Here is an 18065-nt window from a genome sequence, read left to right as displayed (position 1 = left end):
TTAAACGGACGGGAACGGACAGCCTAGGGGCCGCTGCGAGCCGTAGCGTGCGTGTCGTTCGGTTCGGTTACACGCAGTTGCGTGTCCTGGGTTATAACGTAAAATGTGTTTGCCGTGGGTCACAGTCCAAAGTTTGCAACCCGCTGGTCTCGACCTGCACCTCATCTAACAGACAGGGAAACTGAGCCCCAGCCCAGCAGGGCTTTGCTTGGGGTTGGCAACGGCTCTGTCCTTGGAAGGCACGTGTCCCGAGTCCTGAGCTGTCCCCTCGTGCCTTCTCCCCCACCCCTTCTGTCGTGGGGTCTGACCGAGAGCTGCTCGAGCTGCTGCCTGCAGCAGAGCTCGGAACTGAAGCCAGCCCACGGTGTCCTCGCCTCTCGCTTTTGCGCCCAGCCCTGGTCCGGGTGTAAATGGGGAGGGAAAGCTCCTGGTGTCCCTTCAATCCACTTGCCACCTGGGACCAGGGAGCCCCCGGAGCTGGGGCCTGCTCCTCCCCGAGCTCAGTTCCAGGCCCCAGGCCCATGCGCGGGCTGTGGCTCCGCCAGGCCAGCTCTCGAGGGCCAGCGGGGACCTGGCGGCGCCTGCGGCCGCGGTCCTATCTTACCCGTCGTAAGGCATTTTCCCTCTGCTCTGGCCGAACTGGAGCCCCAACCAGTTCCCAGAGTTTGGCGAGCACTGTGGGAAGGACGCACAGAGGAGGAGTGGGGAGGGCAAGTTCATTAGGTTTGCCAACCTGGGAACCGGGCACTCTGTTCCCACATCTGGGCCCCCGGCTGGTGTGTGTGTGGGGGGGTGTGTGTGTAGGGGGGCTGTGTGTGTGTGTGTGTAGGGGTGTGTGTGTGTGTGTGTAGGGGTGTGTGTGTGTAGGGGGGCTGTGTGTGTGTGTGTGTGTGTAGGGGGGCTGGGGTGTGTGTGTGTGTGTGTGTGTAGGGGTGTGTAGGGTGTGTGTGTGTGTAGGGGGGCTGGGCCGGCTGCACAGCTACCTCCTGGCATGCAAGTGTTTGCCCGTTTCCAAAGCAGTCAGAGTGGGGGGCACTGCTCGGGGTGAGTGGTCTCAGCCCCAGAAACATTCCTGGGCCTCATGGAGGCCCAGGGCCTCTGTGATGTGTTGGGTGGTACTGGGTCTGCCTGGACGCCAGCCAGATGGCAGCCCCCACTGTCACTCCGGGGAAATATCTACTGAGCATGGGGCCTGTTGCGCAAGAGAAGCAGAGAAAGATCCAAAGGGAGGCAACTCTGGGGTCCCGCGAGAAAGACCCTTCTGGAAAGGCACGGGAGAACAGCCCCCGGGCTCCCATCTGTGATCAGGGCTGTCTTGCCTCAGCAGAGCCCAGGGTCTAGTTCGCGACTGCTGCCGGAGCCGCGGCCCCCTCCTCTGGGACCCCCACCCCCCGAGGCCACTCGCAGCGGCTCGGCTGACCCTGGGGAGAGCACAGGCTCGGAGGCAGACGGCGTGGGGTCAGACCCCAGCTCTGCCACGGGCTAGCCGTGTGACCTCGGGCAAGTCACGTCCCACCTCTGTACTTCGAGGTCTTGGTCTTACAGGGCTGTGATGAGCGGGACAGGGAAGGTTCTCGAGTCAGGAACGTCATCCTCCTCGAGGGGAAGGAGTTGGAGCAGGTCCTTCTGGCTTTGGCAGTTCACCGTCAAGGGGTGGCCCCGGGAGCTAGGAATCCAATACAGGAACGTCCTGGGACAGAGCTGGAGACGTGGTCCGCGGGCTTAGTCCCTCCCTACCAAGAGGTCTCTACCCTCAGGAAGGGCGGCTAGTACCCACCTTCTGGGAATCGTCCCAGGAGTTATAGCTCAGGCCAAGCGTCTGGAGCTCCGAGTGGCTGCTGAGAAATGCCTTTTTTTTTCTCTCTCCCCCCGCCACCCCTTTCAGGGTTGCTGAGAAGGAACCTATCAACAAAATGTCCCTTCACAACCTGGCTACTGTGTTTGGCCCCACGTTACTGAGACCGTCGGAAGTGGAGAGCAAAGCACACCTCACGTCGGCTGCAGACATCTGGTCCCATGATGTCATGGCCCAGGTACCACTGGCACGGCCTGGGCTGCTCGGGTCGCGCCACGGGCTTCCCCGCAGGGCGGAGAGAGAGCAGCTCGGAGTCCCACGGCCCGTCCCTGCTGAGCTGCTGGGTGGATGGTCTGTAGGATGTCACCGGGGAGGCAGGGCTCCGGACAGTCCCGCCTCCGAGACCAAAACAAAACAAAAGAAGCGTGAGCCCGGACCGGGGGCCCCCGGTGCTGACCGCAGTCCTGGGTGGGAGTGCCGCAGTCTCGGACGGCAGGCTCAGGGCCGAGGAGACCTCTGGGGGCCTTGTCCTCCCGTGTGGAAGCTCTAGGATTGCTTCCAGCGTGAGGAAACGTCTCTGGAGTCCCTACAAGATCCAGGTCAGAGTCCGGTCCGGAGGCAGGGCTGCCCAGCCAAAGCCAACCTCTGGAGCGGGTCGGAAGCTTCCGACTGAGGTTGGGGAGGTGGCCGCAGGCTCCCCAGCCTCTGCCCCGAGGTGCCGTCTACTGCTGCCAATGGGCACACACCCCTGGGCTGGCGGGGGGCGGGGGGGGCAGCGGCCTGAGACGGCCTGGGGGCAGGGACAGGGTGGCACAGAGGGGACCCCCGGCGACCGCTTCTTCTGGGCAGATGGGAGGAGGGCCAGGAGGCCAAGGAGCCCAGCCTGAGTCTCCCCGTCCCCCCCACAGGTCCAGGTCCTCCTCTACTACCTGCAGCACCCCCCCATTTCCTTCGCAGAACTGAAGCGGAACACACTGTACTTCTCCACCGACGTGTAGCCCAAGGCGGGAGCTGCTGGGGGCGGGCGGCGAGCCGGGCCGGCCTCTCCAGCCGGGGGCCCAACACAGACTTGAAAGACTCCCATCGAAAACTCCCAACCCCAGTGCTCCAGCCTCCAAGGGACACCAATTTCCCCGAACTGGAATCCGTGCATCTTCCATGCCGCCCTGTACAAAGCAGCCGCCCCAGCCCCCAGCCTCAGCGCCGCGCCCCGGGCCCTGCATTCTGTCCCTCGCGTTGTGTCTCATGCCCCGTGCCGTTGGGGAACGGGTTCCTGTCTGTCTGTCCTGCAGAAATGGCAGTGACCGGCCCAGTATGGGCATACGGACAGCCTGCTTTGTTCTTTCGGTCCCTCCGACACTCTCCCCCCCTGCCCCGCCCGGTCCAGTCCAAGGGCTTTTATTTTGCGCTCTGTCACTGCGGCCGGCTGATCCTCTCTTGGCCCTGCTCCCAGATTGCAGTCTCCGGGCAGCGTCCCCTCGGTTTGCCTCCACCCTCCCCTCCTCCCGGCCTGCCCACATGCATGTGCAGCCTTGGTTTTCGCTCTATCACTGGAAGCTGAGGAGGCCCTGGGCGGCGGCGGCAGTGGCCCGTCCGAGGCTGTGCCTGCTGCCCCCCCCGGCCCCCCCCGGCCCCCCCACCCCATCCGCCGCCTGTGGAAGCACACCTGCTTGGCCTTGCTGCCTGTGCCCACGTTGGACAGGGAGACAGCCTCACACTAATCCTCAGCTTAGCACAGAGCTACAGAGCCGATCTGGAATTTCCACCTGACAATCTCCATTTCTGGGGTTTATCTGTTCTATCTCCTGCCTCCTAGTGAGGCATCTTTGACTGTTTCTTCTGCTTTTCAGTTCCTTTTCCCCTGGTGTTCTATTTCCTTTGAGTGTCAAGACTCACAAGTGACCTGATATCAAGAGAGCCAGAGGGTCACGAACGGGGGGAGGTGGGCGAGTCGGGCCACTGAGCAAACAAGATAGGTGGGACATACAGAGGAGCGCCACGGAGCACTGCGGCCCGAAGTTGGGGGAAAGCGGCTCTCGGCAGCAAGGCGTTATAGTGGCTTTTCTAGGGGAGCCAGGTCTCTAGGAGGGCAGCGAGATGGCTGAAGCAGGTGTCCGGAAACAGGCAGGCTCCGCCCAGGAGGCAGCCCTTCCCGGCACCACGCGGACCCTGCGGTGCCTTCGCCTTAGACTGTACAATCCTCCACAGCCACGCACTGCCACGGGACGGCCGCCACGGCCACGTGTGCTCCGGGGCCCGGCAAAGACCGGCACGGCCCCAGTAGCCAGCCACCATGGTGCTGCCTCCCCGCCCACAGCTTCCAGACGCGGCCTTTAGGGTGAACTCTCGGAAACTCCAGGCGTTGGGGAGTCACGAGCACCTGCCTCTCTTGGGACTGGGTTTTGCTGGGGACATTCCTTGTCGACACCCTGCTCCAGAGGAGAGATCAGCAGGTTCTAGTCCCCACTCTGAGGCCCACCTCTCCGTGCCAGAGAGGAATGAGAAGTATCCCCCAAGCGCAGTTTCCTCCCATCTGAGCCGCTGGCCTGGGAGGGCAAAGGCTCCCGGGTGGCGGGGGCTTGAGCACACGGCTTTCTGGCTCTCCTAGGTGGCAGAGAGCAGATTCTAGGCCCTCCGGGTCGGAGAGAACAGCTCCTTCAGCTTGTGCTCAGGGCTGAGTTCTAAAGAAGGGTTTGCTGGCCCTAAAGCCGTAGCACTGGCTCGGTGAGAGGCGGGCGCTTTCCCAAGGTGTTTACACCTGTGGCCCAGTCTTGGGCAGAACGGTGCACATTCTGTGCACACCTGAGGAAAGAAATGCCTAAGAGGAGGGAAATGATTCTGACCACGTAGCCGTCTGCTGGCAGCTTAGCAAGGAGCCCTGCGGCCTGGGACAGGAGGTGGAGAAAGACCACCACTTGAGTCTAAAGATCCCAGCCTGTGATCATCCCTGGAGTCTCTGCTCAGCACTCAGGAGTTGGTGGGTGGCATGGAAGGTTCTTGCTTCCAAAGCCATTGATGGTAGTGAACTGGAGGCCCAGCTAGAGCTAGTTACAGCCCCAGATGGGTGTCTCCCACCTCCCCGAAACAAGAGGTTTGCTCCTCGGCATCAGGTAGCTACCGCAGCCCCCAAGCTGGCTTAGGGAGGAAGGCTGGAGGGGCTGAGAAATGCAAACGGCTCAGAATATTTATGAATTCCACCCCCAGGGTGGGGAGGGGCAGGTACCAGACATGGACTAAGCTGCACCAAGGAAGGAGCCCATGGGTGGTCCCAAAAGTCAGGGACCGTGCAGCCCAAAACCCCCGACCACGGTGCCCAGCAGGGCAGGCTGTGCCGACAGGAGCCCAGCAGACAGGCCATGGGGACACGGGGACACCTGTCCCTGCTGGCAACGGCTGTGGGCTGCCAGTTTTTGCTGATACAGGTAGGGTGGGAACCTTCATTAATATCGGACTTTAATAAGTTGGTAAGGATGTATTTTTTTTTGGTCTATGTTCTGTTTCAACTTATGTAGATTATTATAAATTGATGTAAACCACGTGAGAGGAAAATGTTAATAAAAAAAATGCAAAGCCCCAACATTTGCACACAACTCAGCCCTGTGGTGTGGACATTTGTATACTCAGTAGTCCAAGGAAGACCACCAATCTAAATATTTAACTCTTCCAGCTGTCTCCAGATGTGAGTTTCCAGAAATCTATGCCCCTAGTTAACGTCCCCTGAGCTTCCCTTCAGCCTGTGCTTCACAGGGGCCTCCAAGTCGGTCACCAGCGAGATTCCTTTCATGAAGGACAAACGCCCCACCAAAGACCTGGCCATCAGTATCCCTCCGAGAGATGGCAGAAAGGTGTCGATCCAACTGGAGGCTTCTTATTTTATGCAAACTTTTCTCTACATTTTCATCAGAAGTGGGCGTCTTTGGGGCAGCCTTTTGGCCCAGTCTGATTGTTGGAGAGGCTGGATCCCCTGGGGGGCCCGGCCTCCCTTTAGGAGAGCCAGTGGGGTTGACAGAGGTTCCCACCAGCCTAAGCCATTGGACACTATGTTTATTCTGGAGATCAGGAACAGATGTCTCTGAAAGTTGGTGTTTGGTTTATGAGCTCATACTGACTCCTTAGCCATCTAAAACAGGAAACTATTCATCTCCTTTCTTGACTGAATAGTCCATGTGGACGACGCTTGGCTTATTGAAATGATGGCTACTGACAGCCCGAGGGCTCATCTGCTCCGAGGCAGTCAGAGAGGCAGCATTTCCGGGCCTCGCTCAGCACACGGGACCCTCCCTGCCAGGCATCCAGGCGCTTTGCCAGCTGCCAGCTAGGAGCATCTGCTCTTGCCCTCCAAGGGCTTAGAAGTGACTTACCTAGGACAGTATAGGAAACACTCCTGACTTTGTCCCCAGGCCTCTGAGGATACTCCAGCTAGCTAAGGAGCAGTGAAGCCTCAGACCTGTGAGACTGGGCTGGATATTACAAGACTCCACCACACAAGGACATAAGCCCTGTGCGTCAGCTCCCGTCCACTGCCGAGGAAGCAGCAGGCGTGGCCAGAGGAAGGGGTTACCGGCTGAGTTTGACGTCCTCACTCACATACACACACACCCCTGGACATCTGGACGTTTCAGCCAAGTCTGAATTCTGGTTGGGGGGGGCGGCGTAAGCTAGAAGACAGCAGTAAAAAGGGGAGAAAGCAAAACAAGGTGAAGGAGTCAATGTACAGAACAGGAGACGTTACTGCTGGCTGAAGGTGGCTGGAATTACACGGCCCCACCAAGCCTATGATTTCCCCACGTGGGAAAGCCTGAGCTCATTCCCTTCGTGTCCTCACCAAAGGACCAGAGTGAAGAAGCACTCACAGCAGATCCCAACCATAAAAGCCTATTTTTTTGCTCCGGGGCACACAATTAGGCTGAGTTTCTTTTGTCAGAAAAAGACCATTAGGTCAAATAAAAAACACTAATGTGTCAAAACAAACAGGGACGCCTGGGTGGCTCAGTCGTTAAGCATCTGCCTTCGGCTCAGGTCATGATCCCAGGGTCCTGGGATGGAGCCCGCCATCGGGCTCCCTGCTCAGCGGGAGGCCTGCTTCTCCCTCTCTCTCTCCCCCTGCTTGTGTTCCCTCTCTCACTGTCAAATAAATAAATAAAATCTTTAAAAAAAACACAAACAAAAAAACCTGGTACCAGAGAACAAGGGTAGTGGAGAATGGCCCCTCAACACCGTCTGATCTTCACCAGCCGCTGCTGATGGACTCATCAGGAGGACCACAGCAGGACTCTTCACACAGCGTGTCCTTGAGCTGGGCCTGGTCCAGCGGTCAGAGCCTAAAACCAGTGTGGCCCGGACCGCAGGCATTCCCATCAGCCAGCCCACAGGATTTTTAGAAGAAGCCAGGGCTTATGCATGGAATTTCAGTGTATCCTAGGACACGGCTGGGCTGGGCGTCTTAGAGGGCAGGCCCTGGCTGAAGTAACAATCTCAGAACGCTATTCTGCAAACCCTGAGAATCGAACATTCCCACACTTCTCAGGAACTTTCTCACCCTCCCTCTGGATGTCCAATCTCTGGGCCACCTGGCACCATTTTTGGGACTCATGGAATTTGAAAATAAAAATAAACCAACCTTTTATTTATTCATTTATTTTATGGTATGAAAAGCCTTTATTGTTCGTAATGGGAAGTGGAGGAGGAGGGGATGGGACCACGCTGTCACTGTTCCTCCCCCCGAAAAACCAACCAACCTTTTAAACTATAATCTAACTTTTTAAACAAAGATCGCAGAACACTAAACAAAATGACACGATGGGTTGGCCAGTCTACATTTACTCTGTCCTGCCATGTGGGACGGACGACCGCGTGGAGTTCCGAAGTACACGAGCTTCCTGGTACATGTCCAGTCACCTCAGGTCCCACCGCACGGAACCACCGGAGGGCCAGCCGTGGTCGGGACGGAACCTTTAGGGAACTTCATTCCTACCAGTCAACACACTCCTGATCTGCCCGAGAGAGGCTGGCATGGCACATCCCCCACACAGCGGGGCGGGAACCCAGGAGCAGAGAATGCGGCTCCTCAGAGGTGGAGGTAGGCGGCAGCCAGGTGGCTCCCTCACGACACCAACGGTAGGAGGGAAAACAAAGGCCTGCGGTCTCTGAAGCGAGGGCCCTGCAGTGGGACAAAACTGGGCTCCACAGAGCAGCTCTGATGCTGGGCTGGCAGCGTCCTTCCCTGGAGGCAGGAACTCTCACCGTAGGTAATAATCAATGGCAGCAGAGAAAGCAGCAAAACCTCCACACCCAATGACCCCGGCCTTTAAGCCAGCTGTAAAGCAAGCAGAAATGACATTACCTGGGGTGACAGACACCGAGTCAGGCTGCCCTCAGAAGTCTGCCTAGCCACGGCGGCGAAGAAACCGGTGTCGACATTCTGTCGTCCGACCGACCCGTCGGATCTGTAAGACTCCCAGGAAGTCCACAATCTACCCCAGTGTGCTTTATCTAGCTGTATGTTCAACTTTTCTCATTCCAAAAAATTATGATTTCCAGTTTCATGAAACAGCCCCTCACAGGCAGGAAGCTGGTTAAGAGAATCAGCCCTTGGAAGCAAGTGAAAGCATATGGCCTGTTACCCTGACTTGTTTATGAACTAAATTCCTGGGAAGGTGATCAAAGCAATCCTGGAGGGAGCTGAGCTTCTCAACGTCGCTGACAGAGCTGAGCGATGGGAAGACCAAAGGAAAAGTTACTCTATAAATCACAAATGGCTGTCTGAGGAGCAGAAGCAGCTTTTAATGATGGCAAATCATCCTGCCTCTCCGAGAAGGAGAAAACAGGCTTTTTGTTTTGGGCAAATCAGGCACGGAAGAGGGCGAGTGGCCCAGCAATGGCCCCTCGGAGGAGTCAGGTCACTGACCCCCCACACCGCACTCCTGATGGGCACACTGACAGGAGAAGTGCAGAGAACTGTTTTCTTTGTTGTTTCTTGCTGATAACCCACATTTCCAGAATACCCGTCTGGCTTTCAATGGGTAGAACACTAAGAATCCTCAACTGCAGAAAGACATTACCATATAACTTACATACAATATTAAAACTGACAATTGTACGGTATTAAGAAAGATGTCTGAACTACTTGAAATGCACGGACCTGAAAGTTCAGCAGCGCCTGCCATTTGGATCAATGGGCTCTCCAGGGCTGAATGAGACCTAGTCGTGCTCCTGTCCTATCCTACAGATCAATACACTTCAGGAATTCCTTACTAGGAGGAAGTTCTTCCCATCTTTTCAATGTGAGGGCAGTTCTTTTTTCTAAAATCTAGATCTGGGGCGCCTAGTGGCTCAGTCGTTAAGTGTCTGCCTTCGGCTCATGTCATGATCCCGGGGTCCCGGGATCGAGCCCCGCATCGGGCTCCCTGCTCAGCGGGGAGTCTGCTTCTCCCTTCCCCTATTCTTGTGCTCTCACTCTCTCTCCCTCCCTCTCCAATAAATAAATAAAATCTTAAAAAAAAAATAGACAAATCTTTTAATAAAGGAAAGAAGGGGAACACCTGGGTGCCTCAGTCAGTTGAGGGTCTGCCTTTGGCTCGGGTCATGATCCCAGCGTCCTGGGATCAAGCCCCGCATCAGGCACCCTGCTCAGCGGGAGGCCTGCTTCTCCCTCTCCCACTCCCCCTGCTTGTGTGCCCTCTCTCGCTGTGTCTGTCTCTGTCAAATGACTAAATAAAATATTTAAAAAAAAATAAAAAATAAATAAAATCTAGATTTTTTTGTGGTTCTCAGCCATGGGTGATTTCATCCCCTGGGGGAATTTGGCAATGTCGAGAGACACTTTCAGCTGTCACAACTGAGGGATGCTACTAGCTTCTAGTGGGTAGAGGCCAGGGATACTGCTAAACATCCTACAATGCACGGGACAGCCCCACTCTCCATCCAGCAAAGAGTTATGTGGTTCAAAATGCCAACGGTGCCAAAGATGAAAAACCCTGATCTAGATACTAGAAGTTTCCAAAAGTAAGTTAATGCAAAAGTAAACCTGATTTACTTGTCAGAAGAGAAGAGTATCAAGTGTCCACATATGCCTTGGGCTGTCCCTGGAACACGCATGTGTTTGGGAATGTCAACTACAGCACGTTGTCCAAGGCCACAAAGCAAACCAAGCAGGAGCTGTTTACTAACCTCTGAAACCGATGGCTCCCCCCGTGATGCAGCCACTAATGACGCTGTTCCTCCCATCTGACCTTCCCCGGTGCTGTGGGTGGAGAAACGCAGTTCAGAGCCAAAGAAACAAGCCAGACAAGATGTTTAAGGGAAAAAAACACAGGGTTTCTAGCTGGCTAATTTAGTCCCTCCCCAAAGGAAACCTAATCCTTTTCGCTTTCCAAAATACAGTTCCTAAAATTTGCATGTGTTCATGGATGCTTCCTGCAGGTGGTACGAGAGCGCTGAAACCAAGTGCGCCATTTGAGGAGTAATCAAAATCTCTTCTCTGGGTCCCGAACAAGTCTCACGGTTAAAATCATTAACCAACTTCTAACAGACACATGAAAACATGCTCAACATCTCTCATCACCAGGGAAATGCAAATCAAAACTAAATGAGATATCACCTCACACCCGTCAGAATGGCTGAAAACACAATAAACAACAGGTGTTGGCGAGGACATGGAGAAAGGGGAACCCCTTGCACTGCTGGTGGGAATGTGAACTAGTGCAATCACTCTGGAAAACAGTATGGAGGTTCCTCAGAAAGTTAAAAATAGAACTCTTGGGGTGCCTGCTGGCTCAGTTATTGGAGCATGTGTCTCTCTTGAGCTCAGGGTTATGAGTTCAAGCCCCATGTTTGGTGTAGAGATTACTTAAAAATAAAATCTTAAAAAAAAAAAAAAGAACTCTACCATACAATTCAGCAATCACACTGCTAGGTATCTACCCAAAGAATACAAAAATACCAATTCAAAGGGATACATACATCCTGATGTTTATAGCAGCATTATCTACAATAGCCAAATTATGAAAACAGCCCAAGTGTCCATCTATTGACGAATGGATAAAGATGTGATAAAGATATATACACACAATGGAATGTTACTCAGCCATAAAAAAGAATGAAATCTTGCCATTTCAAACATCATGGATGGAGCTAGGGAGTATTATGCTAAGCAAAGTCAGTCAGTCACAGAAAAACAAATACCATATTATTTCATTCATGTGGAATATAAGAAACAAAACAAACAGGCAAAGGGAAAAGAGAGAGAGAGAGAAGGGCAAACCAAGAAACAGACTCTTAACTATAGAGAACACACTGATGGTGACCAGAAGGGAGGTAGGTGGGGGGATGGGTGAAATAGGTGATGGGGATTAAGGAGTGCACTTGTTGTGATGAGCACCAAGTGTTGTAGGGAAGTGTGGAATCACTATATTGTACACCTGAAACTAATATAACACTGTATGCTAACTAGAATTTTAAAAAATTTTAAAAATAAAATCATTAACCAACTTCTAGCCTACAAGGAGAACTAAAAAATAATGCAAGCCTAAATAAATGCAATAAATGCCCAAAAAGTTTAATTAGGAACTATTTTTATTTTTTAAGACTTTATTTATTTATTTGACAGAGAGAGAGACAGTGAGAGAGGGAACAAAAGCAGGGGGAGTGGGAGAGGGAGAAGCAGGCCTCCCGCTGAGCAGGGAGCCCGATGCGGGGCTTGATCCCAGACCCCGGGATCATGACCTGAGCTGAAGGCAGATGTTTAACGACGGAGCCACCCAGGGGCCCCTACATTAGGGACTACTTAATGAAAATTCAATCTACCAAGTATCAGACATTTCTGATCTGCTTTCTAATCAACATTTCTCTTTAGAAGTCATAAGATGGAGGGGGAGGGGGTTGGGTGGCTCAGTCAGTTAAGTGACTGCCTTCGGCTCAGGTCATGATCCCGGGATCCTGGGATCAAGCCCCAAGTCAGGCTCTCTGCTCAGCAGGGAGCCTTCTTCTCCTTCTTCCTCTCCCTCTGCCATTCCCCTGCTTGTTCTCTATCTCTATGTCAAATAAATAAATAAAATCTTCAAAAAAAAAGGAAGTCATAAGGTGGTACAGGCAAGGCTTTTTCGGAAGGCAGAGACACTTACAGATTCTACCAAACACTCAGTGCAAGAAAACATGGCGCCCACAATGGCAAAATTTTTGGCGTAGGACATTCCTCTCTGTCCCATGTCTTTAAGAACTTCCTTTGCTGTCGGCGTACGGTAAGGATCCTTAGGGTCAAAGCCCACATTGGTATCAATGCCGGCAGTGAACACCCCAAACGCACCTCCCAAGACAAATCCTAAAAACAAACACAGAAATGAAGATTTCTTTGGCATGTTTTCTAGGTTACTGTAATGAGGTCATCATACTCAAATACACATTTTGGATGGCCACCAGCAAAGAGGACACTCCCTACCTACCCCCGCCACTCCACCTTGCCACTCAGACCCTCCAGTTACCTGGTTTCCACATCATACAAGCCAGACCTTGTTGACAGTTTCTCTGTCTTCCTTTGGATTTCTTCCTTTTCTTTTCTTTTCTTTTTTTTTAAGATTTTATGTATTTATTTGAGAGAGAGACAAAGATGGCGATAGAGAGTACAAGCAGGGGACGAGAGGGAGAAGCAGGCTCCCCGCTGAGCAGGGAGCCCGATGTAAGGCTCGATCCCAGGACCCTGGGATCACGACCTCAGCAGAAGACAGACACTTCACCGACTGAGCCACCCAGGCGCCTCGCCTCCTTTTATTTTCTAACATTCCTCAAGATTCAACCTTTAACCTTCTGCTCTCTGTCTATACTCATATATTCAGCTATCAACTTTGCAAATCACTCCCTTGACGATGGTGACATTCATAATTGTCATGTAGTGAGTGCCATGTGCCAATTACTCTGACGCGTTATAGTCACAGCTTCTTTTATTCTTCATAATAGTCCTGTGAGGTTGATACTATTATCGTCTCCATTCTGTAGCTGAAGCAGCTGAGGCTCAGGGAGGTTAAGTAACTTCCCTAAGGTCACAAAGCTACCAAATGGCAAACCACACACTGCTGTCCCCAACTTCCTGAGCCTGCTGGACATTTCCATATAGATGTCCTCTCATCACCTCAAGGTCAATATATGTTTAATGAAATCGTGGACACCTCCCCTCCAGACTTTCTTACTTATGGCTCCTTTCCAGTCACTCCAGCTCCAAACCTCAAGGGCATTTCTGACTGCTGCTTTGCTTCCCCCCGCCACAACCCTATGTTCACAATTATCCTAGTCTAGGACCTTTATCACTTCCACTCTGAAGCATTACAAAGACTTATTCATCATTTCATCAAATATGTAAGTGATTTATTAGGGTCAGACACAATGATGAACAAAGACCCAGGCCAGGCCTCACCGAGGTTCGGTTTAGCAAAATCCCTATACCGTCTCCCTATCCACAGACTTTTCTTTCCTTCTCCACACTCCATGCTGGTTCATCATGTGCATCAGTTACTGCCCTGATGCCTAAAGGCAAAAAGCCCAAATCCGCAACTCCACCCCCAACTTGAAAGGGCATTTCCCTTCCTCTTTTCTACCCCCATTCTCCCAATCCTTCAAGATACAGCTGCAGTCTCACCTCTTGTAGCCTTCCCCAAACCAAAAAAAAAAAACACCTCTCTTTCCTTTCTACTATACTTCACACCTGCACTCACTATATTTGTTTGATTGTCTTTCATTCCCATTGAGATTTCAACTCATCTGCAAATGCGGCCAACCTCTTTACAGGAGGGACACCATACATTCATACATTTAAGCCTTCAAAAGGTTTAAAGGGGGGGGTGCTCCAGACTTCTTTCCCCCTTGTTCACCGCCATCTGATCACATTGGCCACACTGGCCTTTGTTTTTCAAACCTGAAGCCGGTTCCTGGCAGACCTTCGCACTTGCTGTTCCCCTATGTTCCACTTTCCTGCCAGGCGCCTTCCCAACACTGTTGCTTCTATATATATTAAAATGTTAGTTTCACGAGAACCAGGCTCTGGTCTCTTACCCCGTCCCTCCACTGCCGAGCACGTGATGGCTACTTGTAACAATTTGTTCAAAGAATTATTACTTAAAAGCGAATCAACGAATGAATGAAGTCAACCATTTTATAACCAACCTCCAGGCCCCGACCCATATAGTACCGATTCGCTGATCCAACTTCCAGAGGCGAAAACTAACCTCAGGGCCTAGAGAAGGGTTACTCGAGTTCACGGATCGAGGCAGGGGTGAGGTCAAGATCGAGGTCCACGGGCTCCTCGCCTCCCAGGCGCGTGGTCTTCTTGGCAGAGGACCCCGCTGCCGTCCAAGCCCTCAGCCTCCCAACGGCCCCCCTAGTCTCGCCTCACCTCCCACGCAGGCCAGCGCTGCCTTGAAGGCACAGCTTTCCATCACCTTCTCGATCATCTTCTGTTCCTCACTCTTGGTCGGGCTCGGGATCCCGCCCAGGCTGCCGGGCTCCAGGAGCCGGGGCTGACGCTTGTCGCCCACCAGGTACTGCAGGAGAAGGCTGTACTGCAGCGGGGCTTCGGCGGAACCCGCCGCCTCAGGCGCGGAGGCGCCCGCACTGGGGGCAGTCGCCGCCATGACTGCAGTTGCCCGAGAAACCCTGGCGCTCTTCTTCCCGCAGCAGATTCCGCAAGCTTCACGTCAGGGCCCTGCGCGCCTAGCCACCGTGCCGCAACGGCAGATTCGCCACAACGAACAAGTCCAGTAAACTGCGACAGCAAAGTCCGTTCGTGCATCCAGCGAAAGAGAGATGTTCCCCCAAAAGCTTCTTGTGAATACCGAATCAGGCTCGTGCAGCATCAAGATTCAGAGTCACCAGAAAGCGCCCTCTTCCTCGGGGCTGCAGCGCGGTGGGTACAGGGATTTGTAGGCCACGCATTTCCCAGGAGGCTTTGCGCGGGCACTCGCCTCGCCGCTGCCTCTGGAGCTCCCGACAGCGGGGTGGGGGGGAGGGGCAGCGCGCCCGCGAGGCCGCAGCGCTCCGGGGCCACGGCAGGGGGCGCACGCGCCTCGCCACTGCCCTTCCAGCCTAAGCATTCCTTACGGAGGTCAATGGTGGAAGGTGCTTCGTAAATAAACGTGAAAGCGTGGTGTGAATGTATGCAGTATATGTTTTGTTTGACAGTTAAACCTTTGCGGAGAGAGAAGGGACCCAACAAATGAGTGAACAAATGAGCGAAGCTAGCCAAGTATAAGAAAAATCAGGGACGGTGGTAGGAGGTGGAGACGACTGGCCAGATGGAGAGCGCAAGGCTGGGGCTGCTACTCCAGCCAGCTGTTTTTGCTACTCCAGCCAGCTGTTGCTGTCAGTGGAATTGGTGATGGGGGACTAGCATTGCCCTGGAAAGCCACGTTTATAGTATGTGAAATTAAAGTCTTCACCGGCTTGCCGACTCAGAACCTAAAGGTAAATTGTAAGATGGTATAGTACTGTGTATGAACCCAGACAAACTTTTGCAGTTTTTACGGTACTAAAATAGATCCCAAGCTATTGCCTTGCCCCAGACTAGCAATGTATTTGGGTGTTTTAGCTAAGAGAAACATAAATAGAAACAGGTGGTGAGCCTAGCCAGTCAACGTAGGCAGAGATACTTCACTGGTACCCAGAGCTCTCTGTGCCCGCGAGCACGGCGGAGGCTTCACCCTGCTTCTGTTCGCACCAAGCCACTGACTGAGCTGGTCCGAAGGTCCCCCTGTGGCTTCCCAGTTGCTGAATCTAATTCAGACCTCATTTAACTAGACTTCTCCACTGCATTTGCCACTGTTGACTCCTTCCTCCTCGTCTGAAGTTTCTTCATAGTTTTGGTGGAGCGTCTCTCCTACTCTTGCTACAGCCTCTCCAGTTGCCCAGTTTCCTTTGTAGGCACCTCTGCCTGGCCTTTTCTTGTTGGTCCTCTCAGGGCTTCATCCTTTACTCTCTTCTCACGCAGCTCATTCTACCTGAGCAGCTCATCCTCGTGTTCTGCTCCACTTCTAATGCAGTAGTGATCTGAAATCTTTCTCTCCAGCTTAGACCTTTCTCATAAACACAAGAACCAGACATTTCCCATAAGCACTTCTAACTCAACATGCCCTCCAAACCACGCTTTCCTTCCAGACGAATGAGGGACCCAGGGCTCTGATTTATGCCGAGGTCTTAAGAGCCCCAGTTGTATCTGAGAGAAATTGGGACACGCCCTCCCCCAGACAAGTCCCAGGTAAGGTGGCCTTGGAAAGCAAGGAATGGTCTAAGTAATTAACCCTACTTAGAGAGCAATCATCAATCCCCAAATGAAGGTTCTGCTTTAGAGTTCAGGTGAGATCCAGGTCAGCACGTAAAGAAATTCCATGTGGCCCAGGTACGTGAAGGAAGGAGCCTTTCATGGAACATCCTTGGATCCTTGGCCTGGATCACAGATGGAGAGAGAACAGTTACAGACACCGCTCTGGTATCTCTCTCCACCTACCCATTTCCTTCCATAGGTGGAATGGGTTTCACCTGATGGAAAACTTGAACCTCTTCAAGCATATTCTGAAAGTGAGAAGTGGTTTCCCATGTCCATTTCCCTGGGCTGAACCTCTGCCGGTAGTCTAGGGACTCTCTCTGGCCCTGGAGTCCAGCAGTCTCACGTTACAGTTTGTTTCCCCACCCCAGGTTGTCTGTGCTGGCCACAAGGCTACGGGGGAGCATCTCAGTGGGTCCAGGAGAACAGGGGACAGTTAAAGATGAATTTGATGCACGGGGTGGGTTGTAGGAAGAAGTCAGAACACTCTGAGGGGAGGACTTGTCACTTCAAGGACGCCAGATAGTAGGTGCTGAATGGGAGGGGGTCTGACCATATCTCATCCCAGGTGCCCAGGAGCCCCCAGCTGGCCTGTAGGTCGCTCAGCATGTCACTGGAGCCCAGGAGTAAAAGAAACAACACCAGTGGGATAGAATGAGGAGGTCCAAGTGGAGAAGTGCATTGTGTCCTATGTGGATTTGAAGTGCATGTGAATTTGGTAACAGAGAGTAAGTGGTCTGAATAGCCCTGTCGCCAGCAGGAGGTACGGCCACATAGATACTCTGAGTAGCCAAGTGATCCACTGTGGATAGTGGTGCTGGACAAGTGACTTTGTATTTAAGGGGCCTTTGGGGCACCTGGGGGGCACAGTCAGTTAAGCACCCAACTCTTGGTTTCGGCTTGGGTCATGATCTCAGGGTCATGAGGTTGAGCCCCAAGTCAGGCTCCGTGCTCAGCGCAGAGTCTGCTTGAGATCCTCTCTCCCTCGCCCTCTGTCCCTACCCGCCCTGCGTGCATACTCTCCTTCTCTCTCCTTCTAAGATAAGTAAATCTCAAAAAAATCTTAAATAAATCTTAAAAAAGGGCGCCTGGGTGGCTCAGTTGGTTAAGCAACTGCCTTCGGCTCAGGTCATGATCCTGGAGTCCCTGGATCGAGTCCCGCATCGGGCTTCCTGCTCGGCAGGGAGTCTGCTTCGTCCTCTGACCCTATCCCCTCTCAGGTGTTCTCTCTCTCTCATTCGCTCTCTCTCAAATAAATAAATAAAATCTTAAAAAAAAAAAAATAAATCTTAAAAAAATAAAGGGCCGTGGTCCATGTCCTCCAAAACCAGAGGATTTCTGGGAGCTGAGGATGGAAATACGGCGTCTGAGAAGGAGAAGATACTAAGAAGTGGCTGGAGCTGGGCTGGAGCAGGAGCTGAGGCAGCCTGAGAAGGTGACAGTATCCACCAGCATCACCAGGATGGCTTTGTCTTCATGTGAGAAGTGTAGGTCAGAAGGGAAATCCAAGGATGTTCGGGAATCAAGAGTACAAGCCTTGCGCTGCCGGTCACATCTGGTTGCATGAGGCAAGGTGTTCGTTTTAGCATAGGGCCACCTGAAGCCCTGCACACCTGTTTGGCTAGAGTTGCTGGTTGGGGAGGAATGGTGGGGCAGGCATCACACCTGGGCAGAGGCTGACCCTACCTGGGGAGACAGCCATACCACTTGTCTCTCCCCAGAGGTGCCTCCTGGAGAGCCCTAGCTCATTCCAAGATGCCTATACAGCCTCTCTTAGGGCACCAACAAGAGATGCAAATAACAACCAGTTTTTCTGGGCTGAGGATCTAAGGTTAAAGTTGCCCACTCTTGTTGGTCCTCTAGATTTCTGTTCAGAAGCTTTGGCTGGTAAACTTGGAAGTGTCTGGGGGTGGGGAGTGCACCCCTCAGATCATTGTAAACTCTGGGATGCAAGGTAACTGCTCAAAA

General features: G+C 52.9%; 2 protein-coding genes across 7 annotated transcripts in view; one reads left to right on the top strand and one right to left on the bottom strand.

Moving 5' to 3' along the window:
• The window catches only part of ABR (ABR activator of RhoGEF and GTPase), a 171555-nt gene extending 166170 nt beyond the window's left edge, over positions 1 to 5385 (top strand). For all 6 annotated transcript variants that reach the window (XM_036073026.2, XM_036073029.2, XM_078068095.1 and 3 more), the window contains 2 exons: positions 1886 to 2033; positions 2704 to 5385. In XM_036073026.2, coding sequence (XP_035928919.2) covers positions 1886 to 2033; positions 2704 to 2793 — 238 coding nt within the window. In that variant the 3' untranslated portion in view covers positions 2794 to 5385. The remainder of the gene's footprint in view (positions 1 to 1885; positions 2034 to 2703) is intronic.
• Positions 5386 to 7416: 2031 nt separating this feature from the next.
• Positions 7417 to 14683, bottom strand: TIMM22 (translocase of inner mitochondrial membrane 22). The gene is made up of 4 exons (XM_036073031.2): positions 14175 to 14683; positions 11917 to 12113; positions 9965 to 10037; positions 7417 to 8111 (listed from the first exon to the last, which is right to left on the bottom strand). Exons 1-4 carry the CDS (start codon positions 14410 to 14412, stop codon positions 8035 to 8037), a joined length of 585 nt encoding a protein of 194 aa, XP_035928924.1. The 5' UTR covers positions 14413 to 14683; the 3' UTR covers positions 7417 to 8034.
• Positions 14684 to 18065: the final 3382 nt, after the last annotated feature.

This window comes from Halichoerus grypus, chromosome 2 (genome assembly GCF_964656455.1).
Source record: "Halichoerus grypus chromosome 2, mHalGry1.hap1.1, whole genome shotgun sequence".
Lineage (NCBI taxonomy): Eukaryota > Metazoa > Chordata > Mammalia > Carnivora > Phocidae > Halichoerus > Halichoerus grypus.
Note: the sequence above shows the minus strand (reverse complement) of the source record. Positions and strands in the feature narration are given on the sequence as shown.

Excerpts from the sequence above, each read along its gene's own strand:
- TIMM22 (XM_036073031.2), bottom strand. The coding sequence starts at position 14,412 with ATGGCGGCGACTGCCCCCAGTGCGGGCGCCTCCGCGCCTGAGGCGGCG. Across the intron at positions 12,114-14,174 it reads AGCGCTGGCCTGCGTGGGAG|GATTTGTCTTGGGAGGTGCG; the intron begins GTGAGGCGAGAC and ends GTTTGTTTTTAG. Across the intron at positions 10,038-11,916 it reads CTGAGTGTTTGGTAGAATCT|CACCGGGGAAGGTCAGATGG; the intron begins GTAAGTGTCTCT and ends CTCCACCCACAG.